At 54.5% G+C, this 17,436-nt stretch overlaps 3 protein-coding genes across 3 annotated transcripts; 1 reads left to right on the forward strand and 2 right to left on the reverse strand.

The window, feature by feature from the left end:
- Positions 1 to 1,149: 1,149 nt before the first annotated feature.
- Positions 1,150 to 5,584, reverse strand: soul4 (heme-binding protein soul4). The gene is made up of 6 exons (XM_068322393.1): positions 5,456 to 5,584; positions 4,512 to 4,694; positions 4,342 to 4,427; positions 4,136 to 4,277; positions 3,878 to 4,061; positions 1,150 to 3,752 (listed from the first exon to the last, which is right to left on the reverse strand). The coding sequence occupies exons 2-6, from the start codon at positions 4,663 to 4,665 to the stop codon at positions 3,578 to 3,580; spliced, it is 741 nt and encodes a 246-aa protein (XP_068178494.1). The 5' UTR covers positions 4,666 to 4,694; positions 5,456 to 5,584; the 3' UTR covers positions 1,150 to 3,577.
- A 612-nt stretch (positions 5,585 to 6,196) lies between these two features.
- On the reverse strand, positions 6,197 to 11,061 carry eif4a3 (eukaryotic translation initiation factor 4A3). Its single transcript, XM_068322395.1, has 12 exons — positions 10,825 to 11,061; positions 9,905 to 9,977; positions 9,343 to 9,409; positions 9,197 to 9,259; positions 8,989 to 9,121; positions 7,657 to 7,737; positions 7,437 to 7,578; positions 7,223 to 7,361; positions 6,971 to 7,086; positions 6,766 to 6,873; positions 6,495 to 6,622; positions 6,197 to 6,350 (listed from the first exon to the last, which is right to left on the reverse strand). The coding sequence occupies exons 1-12, from the start codon at positions 10,976 to 10,978 to the stop codon at positions 6,334 to 6,336; spliced, it is 1,221 nt and encodes a 406-aa protein (XP_068178496.1). The 5' UTR covers positions 10,979 to 11,061; the 3' UTR covers positions 6,197 to 6,333.
- Positions 11,062 to 13,568: 2,507 nt separating this feature from the next.
- Positions 13,569 to 16,618, forward strand: LOC137600538 (opsin-5-like). The gene is made up of 6 exons (XM_068322227.1): positions 13,569 to 14,059; positions 14,151 to 14,353; positions 15,188 to 15,287; positions 15,401 to 15,505; positions 15,606 to 15,829; positions 15,909 to 16,618. Exons 1-6 carry the CDS (start codon positions 13,927 to 13,929, stop codon positions 16,392 to 16,394), a joined length of 1,251 nt encoding a protein of 416 aa, XP_068178328.1. The 5' UTR covers positions 13,569 to 13,926; the 3' UTR covers positions 16,395 to 16,618.
- The last annotated feature ends 818 nt before the right edge of the window (positions 16,619 to 17,436 follow it).

The raw sequence follows: 17,436 nt of genomic DNA on the forward strand, positions 1-17,436 counted from the left end.
TCTCCTCCACCTGTTCCCTGCTCTCACTGTAGATCACAATGTCATCTGCAAACATCATAGTCCATGGAGATTCCTGTCTAACCTCGTCTGTCAGCCTGTCCATCACCATAGCAACAAGAAGGGGCTCAGAGCTGATCCCTGATGCAGTCCCACCTCCACCTTGAACTCCTCTGTCACACCTACACACACCTCACCACTGTCTTACAGTCCTCATACATGTCCTGCACCGCTCTAACATACTTCTCTGCCACTCCAGACTTCCTCATACAATACCACAGTTCCTCTCTGGACACCCTGTCATCAGCTTTCTCCAGATCTACAAAAACACAATGCAGCTCCCTCTGGCCTTCTCTGTACTTCTCTATCAACATCCTCAGAGCAAATACTGCTTCTGTAGTACTCTTTTTTGGCATGAAACCATACTGCTGCTCACAAATGTTCACTTCTGCCCTTAGTCTAGCTTCCACTACTCTCTCCCATAACTTCATTGTATGGCTCATCAGCTTTATTCCTCTGTAGTTGCCACAACTCTGCACATCTCCCTTGTTCTTAAAAATGGGCAGCAGCACACTTCTCCTCCATTCCTCAGGCATCTTCTCACTATCTAAGATCCTGTTGAACAACCCAGTCAGAAACTCTACTGCCACCTCTCCTAGACACTTCCATACCTCTACAGGTATATCATCAGGACCGACTGCCTTTCCACTCTTCATCCTCTTCAGTGCCCTCCTCACTTCATCCTGACTAATCTTTGCTACTTCCTGGTCCACAACAGTCACCTCTTCTAGTCTTTGTTCTCTCATTTTACACATTCATCTATCTATAAATCTATCTTATCTATCCTTTCTCTATCTATAGTTTCTATCAAAATTTCTATCTATCTTAGTGGGTTCTTGTCGTATTGATAGGTCATTTTTTCCATAATTTGCCCTGGAGGACATTGTTGTTGCTTTCTAACTGTGAAGTGCTTTGAAATGTCTATATAAATAAAAGGTGATTGAAGGTGATTGATAATTAGGGTCATTCTTCTGATTTTACAGCATCATCACCATCTTCATCACCAGCATCATGTTGGGTCTTCTTCATCTCCTGGGACCTCAGGACCCCCCATCACAGTTGTGACCCGCTCTGAACACAGAACACAACCCGTCCACACCAAACTTTATTACACTGTATTACAACATGTGAAACAACAGGAACAGGAACCACAACCTGAACACGGGTCAGAACACGGGTCAGAACAAGGGTCAGAACACGGGTCAGAACCAGTTCAGAACTGGTGTCACCACCAGCATGTAGCACTGGTGCCACCATCAAAGCCCTGCTGACACGAAACACCAGCAGGAACCGCCTCACCCACACCCTGATCCAATCCAGCAGGACCGCCTGACCCACTAGACCACGCCCGTCAAGACGAAACCCAATTATACGACGCCCCTCAAGACGACGCCCCTCAAGACGACGTCCCTCAAGACGACGCCCCTCAAGACGATGCCCCTCAAGACGACGCCCCTCAAGACGACGCCCCTCAAGACGACGCCCCTCAAGACTACGGCCCGCTAGTCAACGCAGCTATAGACGACGCCCCTCTAGTTGACACCCCTCTAGACGACGCCCCTCTAGTTGACACCCCTCCAGACGACGCCCCTCTAGACAACACCCCTCTAGATGACGCCCCTCTAGACAACGCCCCTCTAGTTGACACCCCTCTAGACGACGCCCCTCTAGACGACACCCCTCTAGATGACGCCCCTCTAGACAACGCCCCTCTAGTTGACACCCCTCCAGACGACGCCCCTCTAGATGACGCCCCTCTAGACAACGCCCCTCTAGTTGACACCCCTCTAGACACCGCCCCTCTAGACGACGCCCCTCTAGACGACGCCCCTCTAGACGACGCCCCTCTAGACGACGCCCCTCTAGTTGACACCCCTCTAGACGACGCCCCTCTAGTTGACACCCCTCCAGACGACACCCCTCTAGACGACGCCCCTCTAGATGACGCCCCCCTAGACAACGCCCCTCTAGACGACGCCCCGCTACACGACGCCCCTCTAGTTGACACCCCTCTAGTTGACACCCTTCTAGACAACGCCCCTCTAGTTGACACCCCTCTAGACAACGCCCCTCTAGACGACGCCCCTCTAGTTGACACCCCTCTAGACGACGCCCCTCTAGACGACGCCCCGCTACACGACGCCCCTCTAGTTGACACCCCTCCAGACGACGCCCCTCTAGACGACGCCCCTCTAGACGACGCCCCGCTACACGACGCCCCGCTACACGACGCCCCCTACACGATGCCCCGCTACACGACGCCCCTCTAGTTGACACCCCTCTAGACGACGCCCCTCCAGTTGACACCGCTCAAGACGATGCCCCTCAAGACTACGGCCCGCTAGTCGACGCACCTATAGACGACGCCCCTCTAGTTGACACCCCTCCAGACGACGCCCCTGTAGACGATGCCCCTCTAGATGACGCGCCTCTAGACAACGCCCCTCTAGACGACGCCCCTCTAGACGACGCCCCTCTAGATGACGCCCCTCTAGACAACGCCCCTCTAGTTGACACCCCTCTAGACGACGCCCCTCTAGACGACGCCCCTCTAGACGACGCCCCTCTAGACGACGCCCCTCTAGACGACGCCCCTCTAGTTGACGCCCCTCCAGACGACGCCCCTCTAGACGACGCCCCGCTAGACGACGCCCCTCTAGTTGACACCCCTCTAGACGTCGACCTCTAGACGACGCCCTCTAGACGACGCCCTCTAGACGACGCCCCTCTAGATGACGCCCCTCCAGACGACACCCCTCTAGACGACGCCCTCTAGACGACGCCCTCTAGACGACGCCCCTCTAGACGACGCCCCTCTAGACGACGCCCTCTAGACGAAGCCCCTCTAGACGACACCCCTCTAGACGACGCCCTCTAGACGACCCTCTTGATGACGCCCCTCTAGACGACGCCCTCTAGACGACGCCCCTCTAGACGACACCCCTTTAGACGACGCCCTCTAGACGACGCCCCTCTAGATGACGCCCCTCTAGACGACGCCCTCTAGACGACGCCCCTCTAGACGACACCCCTCAAGACAACGCCCTATAGACAACGCCCCTCCAGTTGACACCCCTCAAGACGACGCCCCTCTAGATAACGCCCTCTAGACAACGCCCCTCAAGACAACGCCCCTCCAGACGACGCCCCATCTTCACTCTGGTGTCCTGAGACTGAACCGCACCAGGTACCAGAACCAGGACCAGGTACCAGGACCCAGACCAGGACCCAGTTCAAATGTCAGGTCCAGCAGCAACACCACTGATTGGGCCTTGGCCCCAGGGGGTGTGTCCGGCCCGGTTCAGCATCATGAGGTTCAGACAGTCCTGGTCATGTGACTGGAGGTCAAAGGTCAAACATTCCCACCAATAGAAGACAGTAACACGTGAACCATGTGATTAACCGTTATATCAGACCACAGCCAATCAGGACGGAGGGTTGACATGAACAAGAGAAGAGACCTGCACGGGTTGGTCGGAGAGGGAGGAGCCACATGCAAGGGGCGGAGCAGTGGGGGCGTTCAGAGCTGGCGCCGGATGAACCAGATCTCATTGCGGCGGCGGGGGACGCTGGGGTTCTCGTACACCGCCACCATGTAGGCGTCGCCCTGCAGCTCCTCGGCCACGCCCACCAGCTCCCACAGCAGGCGCACCTGACGGCTGACCGTCTCCTCCGTGGTCGTCCCGAAGAACGTCCTGGAACGAAGGGGCGAAGCCACAGCACGCATCGTCAACCCCAAGGGAGCGTAGGGGCGGAGCCACAGCACGCATCTTGTTCCCCACAGGAGCCGCCCATCAACACATCAAGTCACGTGACTCACCTGGCAACCACTCTGATTGGCTCTCGGTGGACGATGGTGATGTCGGGGTCAGAGGGGCGGGGCGGGTCGCTCTGGAACTGGGCGGGCAGGAAGAACGCCGTCTCCACTTCCTTCTCAAACGCGTCTCTGTCCGCCGTCAGCCGGAAATAGCTCACCACCGGGACCGTCATCCCCAGGAAGCGACCTGCCAATCGGTGGCCGTCAATCCTGATCACATGACGAGTGGGGCGGGGTCCGCAGCGAGGGGGCGGAGCCTACCTGCAGAGTTCTCCTTGCAGATGAAGCGCATCAGCTTCATGAAGCCGTTGGAGATGCTCTGCTCGTACAGCTGCTCGCCCCGGGTCACACACGCCCAGTGGCCCGCCGGGTACAACCGCTCCTCGAACAGCACCTCCCCCATCTGTGGAGAGAGGCGGAGTCACGCACAGAGCCCCGCGTGGCCGCACGGCCTTCTGGGAGATTACCTTCTCATGGCGGGAGATGGGAGAGAAGGGGAGGGGCTCCCTCTGCTGGTGGTTCTGGGTCATTTCATGGATGGGTCCAGTCATGTCTGGAGCACACAAGTAAAACTATTGGTTATGGGTTGGTCCAACCCCTTCTTCCTGACAGGTGTGTTCACTAGCCCCGCCCTCACCTGGGGGCACTGACACCTGGTGGGTGCTAGCCACCGCCTGCCAGTGTGACAGCAGCCGGTCGTCTTCATCCATTGGCTCTGTGTTGTCGGTGAAGTTGCCGCCCAGCTGCTCGTCGTCCAATCCGTCGAGGTCTTCCAGAGAGATCAAAGCCATCGCTGCAGCAGGAGACCACGCCCACACACCTGTTCACACAGACAGCATGACACCTATGCTGGGGCGGTTTGGATTGGTTCAGGTTTAATATCAGTGTGTGTGTATGTGGGGGGGGGGTCAGAAACGTTTAAATTACCGTAAATAATAAAATAAACAGTTTGTTGTTCTATGGCGGAATTCGTTAATCGCGTGTGGTTCCTGGAACGCATTAACCGCGAGGATCGAAGGATTACTGTGCTTCCATCGCGGTCACATGTTGCTAGGCGATAGGAGGGCGGGATGTACAAACAGGAAGCGCTTGTGAAATGTTGACGTCAGCCGGCCTGGACCGGGTCACCAGGACCGGGTCACCGATCCCGGGACCTGAACCGGCCATTCTACCAGACTGGCTGTCACCAGGGTCACGTCCGGCACCGACCGGGTCACACACTAGAGGGGAAGTAGGTCAATCCGGGTCACGGGCAGGACCGGAGGGCCGGACCCCCGAGCCCCGGTGGAGCGACTGACCGAGACCCGGTCCCGACACGGAGCAGGACCGGGTGTACTAGCACGGCTGCGTTAGCACGTAGCGGTCTGCTAGCGTTAGCACGTAGCGGTCTGCTAGCGTTAGCACGTAGCGGTCTGCTAGCGTTAGCACGTAGCGGTCTGCTAGCGTTAGCACGTAGCGGTCTGCTAGCGTTAGCACGTAGCGGTCTGCTAGCGTTAGCACGTAGCGGTCTGCTAGCGTTAGCACGGCGAACGTAGCATTAGCACCGTGTGTCCGGGTCGGAACCGGAACCGCTCGTCTCACCTGGTCGCTCTGGTCCAACAGGTGAGGCTGAGAGTTTGGGTCGACCGACGCGGATCAGCGCCGCTCCTTCCACTGCTTCCGGCCCGTGCTGTAGGGGTCTTCAAAATAAAAGCCTGTACATCCGGTCACAGAATTAACGCGATCCAAATGAACCAAATCACCCCGTGATTGATTAGACGGGGTGATCGATCACTGATTAGACAGGGTGATCGAACATTCATCAAACGTGTTTGTTTATTGAAGTTGATCCATTACTAAACGATCACATGACCGGTTAGTGAGTTACTGTAGAAACACATGAATGATCACAAACATTTGGGCTGCTATCGATCATTTCTATTGATCAGCCAGAGTCTAACTGTCCAGCCAGATCCTCAAGTCCTGCATGTGAAGGGGGACACCCTGGAACTGGATCTGTTCTGAGCTCGAGACCTTGAAAGCCAAGTCAGTGTGTTTGTTCCTGAAGTGACCTCTGACCTCTTCTGTGGTCAGTGGACTTCCAGGAGCCTCCGACAGCAGAACCGCTCCTTTATTGAAGAACCCACCTGGTTCCTGACCCGGTGAATGCTAGTCCAGTTTAGACTGGACACACCAGACTCCAGCTGAGACAGTGGAATCTGAGGAGCTTCCATGGACCACAGAAGAACCAGTGGCGCTGTGTCTGTGTGTGTGTGTGTGTGTGTGTGTGTGTGTGTGAGGAGCTTTAACAGAACAACAGACAGTTGACCGTCGGCCACCAGCTGGAAGCACAAAACTTTATTTACAAAACCAAACCTGGACATTTTAGTCAAAACAAGAGACACTTAAACTATTGAAAAAAGTAAACAGGAAATAAAAAGTTGGAGGGGCGGGGCTCAGGTGTGACGGTCCAGATGCCATCAGATCAGATCAGCCACTGCAGAGAGAGAACAGGAAGTCAGCAGCCAATCATCACTTGATGCTAGACAGCTAACATCTGCTAGCCTCTCAGACACACCACATCAACAGACAACAGACCACATCCCGATTGGCTGAGAGCGTGCAGCGGGTCACCCCCTACCGTTCATGGGCATCTCGTCGATCTGGGTGGAGTAGTACTGCTCGATGTCCCGCAGGATCCTGATGTCATCGTTCTTCACAAAGTTGATGGCCACGCCCTTACGACCATAACGACCGGAACGACCAATCCTGGAAGAGATCAGGTCACTGCATCAGTCCAATGAAGACTGAGCGGGTAAGGAAGACGCCTCCTACTTGCCACAATCAGAAAACATGGTCCGGTGGGACCCCCTTCGTGTGGGTGGAATTAGTTTGTGTGGAGGGACACGTACCGGTGGATGTACAGCTCTCTGTTGTTGGGCAGGTCGTAGTTGATGATCAGAGACACCTGTGGAACGTCGAGGCCTCGAGCCCAAACATCCGTGGAGATCAGAACCCGACTGAAAACAAAGAAGCTCCCGTCACCACGGCAACAAACCAGAACCAACATCACGTCCAGTAGGTCACGTCTGGACCTACTGGTCCCACTGTTCCTACCTGGCCCCTGAGCGGAACTCCTTCATGATGGACTCCCTCTCCTTCTGGGGCATGTCTCCATGCATGGACGACACGGTGAAGTTGGCCTCACGCATCTTCTCTGTCAGCCAATCAACCTGCAGCACAGGAACATGTGACCCCAGACCCACCATGTGACCCCAGGCCCACCATGGTGATTGATTAGTTAGTGGATTGGTGAAACAGATTGCTCATGGATCAGGGGGTGTGGCCGACGCCGGGGGCGTGTCCCACCTTCCTCTTGGTGTTGCAGAAGATGACGGCCTGCGTGATGGTCAGCGTGTCGTAGAGGTCACACAGCGTGTCGAACTTCCACTCCTCCCTCTCCACGGCCACGAAGAACTGCTTGATGCCCTCCAAGGTCAACTCGTCACTGGGGGGGACACACATTCAGGGCCATTAGGCCCGGCCCGAGAGGCGGGCGGGGCCTCGGTGGGAAGCCACTCACCGTTTGACCAGGATGCGGATGGGATCGGTCATGAACTTGTTGGTCATCTCCAGGATCTCGTGGGGCAGCGTGGCGCTGATCAGCACCACCTGTGTGGCAGGGGGCAGGTACCGGTACACATCGTAGATCTGCTCCTTAAAGCCTAAAGAACGGGAGCCCTGTTAGGCCCCGACCACGTGGTACAACCGCAGCCCTATAGGCCGCACCCACTCCCACTCACCTTTGTTGAGCATCTCGTCGGCCTCGTCCAGAACCAGCATCTTGATGGCCCGCGTCCTCAGGCTCCTGCGGCGAATCATGTCTGCACAAAGACACCGTCAGGCCAGAAGCCCCGCCCCCAGAACAGCTGTGTGAAGCTCCGCCCCCAGAACACTCCAGAACCGCCGTGTGAAGCCCTGCCCCTAGCACCCCCCCGTTCCCTCTGTGAGGTCATGGGGTAACCTCATGACCCCATCTACACCAACGACTGCACATCTTCGCACCCAGCCGTCAAACTCCTGAAGTTTGCAGACGACCCAACTGTGATTGGACTCATCCAGGACGGGGATGAGTCTGCGTACCGACAGGAGGTGAGACAGCTGGTGGACTGGTGTAGTCGTAACAACCTGGAGCTGAACACGCTCAAGACTGTGGAGATGACAGTGGACTTTAGGAAGTTCCCCTCCCCTCTGCTCCCCCTCACCATCGCAGACAGCCCTGTGGACTCGATGGAGAGCTTCAAGTTCCTGGGGACTACTGTTTCCAGGGACCTGAAGTGGACTCTCCACATCAGCTGCATCCTCAAGAAGGCCCAGCAGACGATATACTTTCTCAGGCAGCTGAGGAACCACGGTCTGCCACAGGAGCTATTGTTCCTGTTCTACACGGCAGTCATTGAATCGGTTCTGTGTTCCTCCATCACAGTCTGGTTCGGTGCTGCCACCCAAAGGGACAGGACACGACTACAAAGGACAATCAGGTCTGCTGAGAAGATCACTGGGCCCTCCCTGCCCTCCCTCCAAAAGCTGTACTCCTCAAGAACTAGGAGTCGGGCAGGGAAGATCATCTCAGACCCAACACACCCTGGACACCGTCTATTTAAAAGTCTACCTCTGGGAGGCGCTACGGAGCCCTCCTCTCAGAACCACCAGACTAAAGAACAGTTTCTTCCCCCAAGCCATAAGACACCTGAACAATGTTAAATTATTTGTCTCCAGTCTTTGCAACCTGTTTACATGCACTCAGTACTTGTACATTGTGTGTCCCCCCACCTACTGCGTTTTGCATCTTGCGTTTTGTATTTAGTATAGTTATCTATAGTATTTAAAGTATTTAGAATAGTTAAATTTAATGTATGAATGTACAGTTTGAGACACCACCTGCCGGAAACAAATTCCTTGTCTGTTTTTCAACAAAAGATGGCGAATAAAACTGATCCTGATTCTGATGACCTCAGGTCTCACTCGTGTTCTACGTATTTGTAGATGAAGGGCTGTTGACTGCTGACGACATGTCTGGGGTGTCCCCTGCCTGTCGTCCGTCACATGTCACACACACGTTGGGTTCCACTCACCGAACACCCGGCCGGGCGTCCCCGCCACCACGTGCTGCCCGTAGTCCAGCTTGCGGATGTCCTCGCCCACGTTGGTGCCCCCGATGCAGGCGTGGCACTGGACGTTCATGTAGTCCCCCAGAGCCAGCAGCACCTGAGGAGAGACAAAACCATCAGACCCCGCCCCTCAGCAGCCACTGGCAGGCTGGGTCCGTGTGGGCGGAGCTACCTTCTGAATCTGTCCTGCCAACTCCCTGGTGGGGGCAAGGATCAGAGCCTGGGTCTCCCTGACCTGTGGACAGGAAACACACGCAGGGGGGTGAAAACCTGTTCAGGTGTGAGGCGTCATGTGACCCGGTGTGACCCAAGCCTGACCTGGATGTCCAGGCACTGCAGGACAGACACGCAGAAGGTGGCCGTCTTTCCTGTTCCCGACTGAGACCTGAGGAGAGGAGCGCAGTTAGAGCCCACTGTAGACCACTGTAGACCACCGTAGTCCACTGTAGACCACTGTAGTCCACCTTAGACCACTGTAGACCACCGTAGTCCACTGTAGTCCACCTTAGACCACTGTAGTCCACCTTAAACCACTGTAGTCCACCTTAGACCACTGTAGACCACCGTAGACCACTGTAGTCCACCTTAAACCACTGTAGACCACCTTAGACCACTGTAGACCACCGTAGACCACTGTAGTCCACCTTAAACCACTGTAGACCACCTTAGACCACTGTAGACCACCGTAGACCACTGTAGTCCACCTTAAACCACTGTAGACCACTGTAGTCCACTGTAGTCCACCTTAGACCACTGTAGACCACTGTAGTCCACCTTAGACCACTGTAGACCACCGTAGACCACTGTAGTCCACCTTAAACCACTGTAGACCACTGTAGTCCACTGTAGACCACTGTAGACCAGCTGAGGCGGGTCTTACTGGGCGATGACGTCTCTGCCTTTGATGATCTGCTTGATGGCTCGCTGCTGGATCGCCGACGGCTTCTCAAACCCTGAAAGACAAAGTCATCCGGTCATGTGAGCATGGTCACATGACCAGCTCCTGGTCACATGACCAGCGGTCAGCCATTTGAATGACACTGCTGGCATCATCTGAACGGTAAACCTGTTGTGTCTTATCCCTCAGGCTCCAGGATTACCATGTGACAAAGCTCGAGACTACGCCCCCTCAGCTGGAGGGAAACTGTGTGACATCACATCCTGGAGCGGAGGGGCACCAGCGGTTTGTAAACACAGGCGGTCCTGACGACCACCCTGATCCGTTACCAGGCAGAGCAGCGTTAAAACACTGGTGTCACAGCCGGTGTCATGGCCAAGTCACGGTCTTGTGCTGTTGTCATACTGTACACACACGTGTGTGTGTGTGTGTGTGTGTGTGTGTGAGTGTGTGTGTCTGTGTGTGTGTGTGTGAGTGTGCCTGTAAAGCTGCTGCAGGTCATGGGTTCTACTTTAACCCATGACCTGCATTCCCGGGCATTTTCAGACAATTTCCCGCTTTTAGTGAAAAGCCACCGTGTCTGAACTGACGTAGTAAAACGTCTGAACCCATTCAAACAGGACGCTACGCACTATTGACGTCATAATCACGTGGGAGTGAGCAGCCAATCAAAGCATGTTCTTTAGCTGCTAGCTAACGAACGGCTCGTTAGCCGCTAGCCCAACAGGCTAGCTCCGCAGGAAACGCGCTAACGACGTCATCTGTTCTACTTCACTACCGATCACGTCACGAGGTTAAATCTCCGCCAAACCCACGGATCGGATCCGTCTCCTTCACCCGGGCGGCCGCGGCCCCGCCAGCTGCGGCTCCCGCCCTGAAGGCCGCACACATCCCCGGCCTACCGTAGGCGTAGATGCCCCGAAGCAGGTCCTCTCGGAGGCCCATCGTGTCGAAGGTGGGGGTAACGTCCACCTCCTCGCTGGTCTCAAACTCCACCTTGGTCATGTCCTCCTCCCTCAGGAGCCTCTTCCTGCCCTGCGTCCCGGCAGCAGCCATCGTTCTCCGGCCCGAAATACAGCGACACGCAGCGAGAATCCGGTAACGCTCCGCTCGGCTAGCGGCTATCGTGGAAAGAAAGGCGGAGCGTCGCACGTGCCGCGCACAGGGCGCACGTCGTTAGCGCTGGCGTACGTGATGACGTCATTACCTCTGCCCCTCCCCCCGAATCATCTATTTTCCAAACGTTCAAGGGACCGTAAAGTTAATTTTAAGTGAGATATGTTATTCATCATTATGAAAAATAAAAGAAAATATAAATTTTATGTGTGTAGCATCATCCGGCTTGACAGCCATAAGAAACAATGCAGCTCGAGACGCAAGTAACACCAACAGTATCATGGTTACCTGTGATTAACACCAACAGTATCATGGTTACCTGTGATTAACACCAACAGTATCATCTTTACCTGTGATTAACACCAACAGTATCATGGTTACCTGTGATTAACACCAACAGTATCATGGTTACCTGTGATTAACACCAACAGTATCATCTTTACCTGTGATTAACACCAACAGTATCATGGTTACCTGTGATTAACACCAACAGCATCATGGTTACCTGTGATTAACACCAACAGCATCATGGTTACCTGTGATTAACACCAACAGCATCATGGTTACCTGTGATTAACACCAACAGTATCATCTTTACCTGTGATTAACACCAACAGTATCATCTTTACCTGTGATTAACACCAACAGTATCATGGTTACCTGTGATTAACACCAACAGTATAATGGTTACCTGTGATTAACACCAACAGTATCATGGTTACCTGTGATTAACACCAACAGTATCATGGTTACCTGTGATTAACACCAACAGCATCATGGTTACCTGTGATTAACACCAACAGTTTCATCTTTACCTGTGATTAACACCAACAGTATCATGGTTACCTGTGATTAACACCAACAGCATCATGGTTACCTGTGATTAACACCAACAGTATCATGGTTACCTGTGATTAACACCAACAGCATCATGGTTACCTGTGATTAACACCAACAGCATCATGGTTACCTGTGATTAACACCAACAGTATCATGGTTACCTGTGATTAACACCAACAGCATCATGGTTACCTGTGATTAACACCAACAGCATCATGGTTACCTGTGATTAACACCAACAGTATCATGGTTACCTGTGATTAACACCAACAGCATCATGGTTACCTGTGATTAACACCAACAGTATCATGGTTACCTGTGATTAACACCAACAGCATCATGGTTACCTGTGATTAACACCAACAGTATCATGGTTACCTGTGATTAACACCAACAGTATCATGGTTACCTGTGATTAACACCAACAGTATCATGGTTACCTGTGATTAACACCAACAGTATCATGGTTACCTGTGATTAACACCAACAGCATCATGGTTACCTGTGATTAACACCAACAGTATCATGGTTACCTGTGATTAACACCAACAGTATCATGGTTACCTGTGATTAACACCAACAGTATCATGGTTACCTGTGATTAACACCAACAGTATCATGGTTACCTGTGATGAACACCAACAGCATCATGGTTACCTGTGATTAACACCAACAGTATCATGGTTACCTGTGATTAACACCAACAGCATCATGGTTACCTGTGATTAACACCAACAGTATCATGGTTACCTGTGATTAACACCAACAGTATCATGGTTACCTGTGATTAACACCAACAGTATCATGGTTACCTGTGATGAACACCAACAGCATCATGGTTACCTGTGATTAACACCAACAGTATCATGGTTACCTGTGATTAACACCAACAGCATCATGGTTACCTGTGATTAACACCAACAGTATCATGGTTACCTGTGATTAACACCAACAGTATCATGGTTACCTGTGATTAACACCAACAGCATCATGGTTACCTGTGATTAACACCAACAGCATCATGGTTACCTGTGATTAACACCAACAGTGTCATGGTTACCTGTGATTAACACCAACAGTATCATGGTTACCTGTGATTAACACCAACAGCATCATGGTTACCTGTGATTAACACCAACAGCATCATGGTTACCTGTGAGGTGAACGGTTGTGTCAACAGGACATCAAAAAGACACCACTTTCAAATACATTCACTGTGCAATTAATAACAACTAGTTAGAATCGGTTAGCTCAATGCTAACATAATATGGACAATCCCATTGACGGGCTAGCGCGTTAGCATTTTTAGCGCGATACCTTCCCAGGAGGTATTCTACAGAACGACAGGTCTTCACGTCTTCACGTCTTTTTGCTGTTCTGTTGACACAACCGTTCACCTCACAGGTGACCATGATACTTTTGGTGTAAATCGCGTCTAGAGCTGGATTGTTCCTTATGGCTGTCAAGCTGTTGGGCGGAAGTGACATGGCGCCCACGTGACCACTGAATGCGGAAGCTGCTGCGGCGAAGATTTCAAGCTTTTTTGACCGAACGGATGATGCTACACACATAAAATTTATATTTTCTTCTATTTTTCATAATGATGAATAACACATGTGTCACTTAAAATTAACTTTACGGTCCCTTTCATAAACAGAAAGACAAAGAAAACAAAACACACCAACACAAATCAGCTGCGTGTTAGAACAGAATAACCTTCAATAAACAAACAAACAAACAGAGGGCCTGGGGGGCCTGGAGGGCCTGGGGGGCCTGGGGGACGGACACTGTTCACTGGTACATTGGTGTCACCACTAGGGGGCACCAACACTCAGCATGTTAGCTGTTGATTGGTACTGTTGAACTGACGCCTGCTCTCGTGACCTCCCCCCTGCTGAGTGTTCATGACGTCATCAGTCAGTCAGCCTAAGCCGGTCTGATCTGGACCCGGATCAGGCGTCTGGTCTGGACCCGGATCAGGATCTTTACTTGTCCCAGATTAAGGACAGGTGTCCTGCAGCCTCTCCTCAGTCATTGGTGCCACCATCATGTCTGAGAGCAGCTCAGCCGCCGCCGCCGGCCCACCCTGGAGGAACAACAGCTTCACTCTGGGGGGGGGCAGAGACCCTCCCCTGTCAGACCAGGGAGAGACCATCATCGGGGTCTACCTCCTGCTGCTGGGTGGGTACACACACCGCCAAACACCCTTTGGCATTCACATGGAAACGCAGTGCCAGTGATGCTAGCAATGCTAATCTCCCCCACCCCCCAGGCTGGCTGTCCTGGTTCGGGAACAGCGTCGTCCTCTTCGTCCTGTTCCGTCAGAGGGCGGCGCTGCAGCCCACCGACTACCTGACCTTTAACCTGGCCGTCTCTGACGCCAGCATCTCCGTGTTTGGCTATTCCAGAGGCATCATCGAGATCTTCAACGTCTTCCAGGACAGCGGCTACCTCATCTCCATCTGGACCTGTGAGGTACCTGACCCTGACCCTGACCCTAACCCTAACCCTGACCCTAACCCTCATCTCCATCTGGACCTGTGAGGTACCTGACCCTGACCCTAACCCTAACCCTCATCTCCATCTGGACCTGTGAGGTACCTGACCCTGACCCTAACCCTAACCCTGACCCTAACCCTCATCTCCATCTGGACCTGTGAGGTACCTGACCCTGACCCTAACCCTAACCCTAACCCTCATCTCCATCTGGACCTGTGAGGTACCTGACCCTGACCCTAACCCTAACCCTAAACTCCATCTGGACCTGTGAGGTACCTGACCCTGACCCTAACCCTAACCCTAAACTCCATCTGGACCTGTGAGGTACCTGACCCTAACCCTAACCCTAACCTTGACCCTCATCTCCATCTGGACCTGTGAGGTACCTGACCCTAACCCTAACCCTAGATTTAGGGTTGGGTTTAGGATCGGGTTTAGGGTTTAGGGTTTAGGGTTAGGGTTAGGTTTTGGGTTGGGTTTGGGGTAGGGTTAAGGGTTTAGGGTTAGGTTCGGGTTTAGGGTCAGGGTTAGGTTTATGATCGGGTTCAGGGTCGGGTTTAGGATTAGGGTTGGGGTTAGGGTCGGATTTAGGGTTAGGGTCGAGTTTAGGGTGGGGTTTAGAGTGAGGGTTAGGTTTAGGGTCGGGTTTAGGGTGAGGGTTTAGGTTTTTGGTCGGGATAAGGGTTTAGGGTTGGGGTTGGGTTAGGATCGGGTTTATGTTTAGGGTCAGGGTTCAGAGTCAGGGTTTTCGTGTCGTTTCTATGGTGACGTGACCCCTGCCGGCACGCACCTGTGCTTTCGTCTCCTCAGGTGGACGGCTTCTTCACGCTGGTGTTCGGTCTGAGCAGCATCAACACCCTGACGATGATCAGCGTGACGCGCTACGTCAGAGGATGTCACCCCAACAGAGGTCAGCTTCCAGTTTGCTGGGTTAGGGTCCAGCTGCTGAGGGGGGGCCACCAGCACCAGCAGGGGGCGGGGTCACTGCACACAGACAGGTGAAGGTTGGATGTTGTGTTTCAGCTCATCACATCACCAGGACCAGCGTGTCCGTCTGCCTGCTGCTCATCTGGGTCACTGCGGGGTTCTGGTCTGCGGCGCCGCTGCTCGGCTGGGGCAGCTACACAGGTCCAAATGCCCCAGCACTCTTCCACCAGCTAGCAGCTCCTACCCTTCTACCCTAACATCTCTGATCTGTGACCTCTGACCCCTCCGGTCCCCTCTGCAGATCGGGGCTACGGGACCTGTGAGATCGACTGGGCCCAGGCGACCCGCTCCAGCGCCCACAGGTCCTACATTGTCTCCATCTTCACGGCCTGCTTCTTCCTGCCGGTGCTCGTCATGCTCTTCTGCTACGTCTCCATCATCAACATGGTGAAGAAGGGCCACGCCCTGTCCGCGGGGGCGGACCTGACGGAGCGCCAGAGGAAGATGGAGCGAGACGTGACCATCGTGAGTCTGCTGGTCTGCCGGTCCGAACCCCCGGCGCCCCCTGCTGGTCTGCCGGTCACTAACTACCGGTCTTCTGCAGGTTTCCATCGTGATCTGTACGGCGTTCATCCTGGCGTGGTCCCCCTACGCCGTGGTGTCCCTGTGGTCGGCCTGGGGCCACCACGTGCCCAACCTCACCAGCATCTTCACCCGCCTCTTCGCCAAGTCAGCCAGCTTCTACAACCCCCTCATCTACTTCGGACTCAGCTCCAAGTTCCGTAGAGACGTGTTCGTCCTGCTGCCGTGTTCCCCGGACGCCAAAGACACCGTCAGGCTCAAGCACGTCAAGCCCAAGGCTGAAGGCCACGGCCGACGCCCCGCAGGGGGCGGAGCCAAGCTCACAGCTCCTCTGAAGCACACGGACAGGAAGTACTCGCCCGGAAGCCTTCCTGGAACAGACCGGAGCCCCGAGGGCGGGGCGGGAGGAGGCGCTCGCATGCTGTCGCCCCCTAATGAGGAGGTGCTCCACGTGGACACGCCCCGCCCCTCTGAGGAAGGTTTGGACTGTGAATGTGAGAGATTCTGAAGAACTCACCTGGAGCAGGTGGGACAGACGCAGCTAACGCTAATGCTATCACCTGGAGAAGCATTTTGTTGTCCTCATAGAAATCTGAGAGCAGGAAATCAATCAGAGCTAATCAATACCCCACCCGTGTTCCCACCCGTGTCTCCACCTGTGTCTCCACCTGTGTCTCCACCTGTGTCTCCACCTGTGTTCCCTCCCGTGTTCCCTCCCGTGTTCCCACCCGTGTTCCCACCCGTGTTCCCTCCCGTGTTCCCACCCGTGTTCCCTCCCGTGTTCCCACCCGTGTTCCCTCCCGTGTTCCCACCCGTGTTCCCTCCCGTGTTCCCACCCGTGTTCCCTCCCGTGTTCCCTCCCGTGTTCCCACCCGTGTTCCCTCCCGTGTTCCCTCCCGTGTTCCCTCCCGTGTTCCCACCCGTGTTCCCTCCCGTGTTCCCACCCGTGTTCCCTCCCGTGTTCCCACCCGTGTTCCCTCCCGTGTTCCCACCCGTGTTCCCTCCCGTGTTCCCACCCGTGTTCCCTCCCGTGTTCCCTCCCGTGTTCCCACCTGTGTTCCCTCCCATGTTCCCTCCCGTGTTCCCACCTGTGTTCCCTCCCGTGTTCCCTCCCGTGTTCCCACCTGTGTTCCCTCCCGTGTTCCCACCCGTGTTCCCTCCCGTGTTCCCACCCGTGTTCCCTCCCGTGTTCCCACCCGTGTCTCCACCTGTGTCTCCACCTGTGTCTCCACCTGTGTCTCCACCTGTGTTCCCTCCCGTGTTCCCTCCCGTGTTCCCTCCCGTGTTCCCTCCCGTGTTCCCACCCGTGTTCCCACCCGTGTTCCCTCCCGTGTTCCCACCCGTGTTCCCTCCCGTGTTCCCACCCGTGTTCCCTCCCGTGTTCCCACCTGTGTTCCCTCCCGTGTTCCCTCCCGTGTTCCCACCCGTGTTCCCTCCCGTGTTCCCACCCGTGTTCCCTCCCGTGTTCCCACCCGTGTTCCCTCCCGTGTTCCCACCCGTGTTCCCTCCCGTGTTCCCACCCGTGTTCCCTCCCGTGTTCCCACCCGTGT

Source organism: Antennarius striatus, chromosome 8, assembly GCF_040054535.1.
Source record: "Antennarius striatus isolate MH-2024 chromosome 8, ASM4005453v1, whole genome shotgun sequence".
NCBI classification, from domain to species: domain Eukaryota; kingdom Metazoa; phylum Chordata; class Actinopteri; order Lophiiformes; family Antennariidae; genus Antennarius; species Antennarius striatus.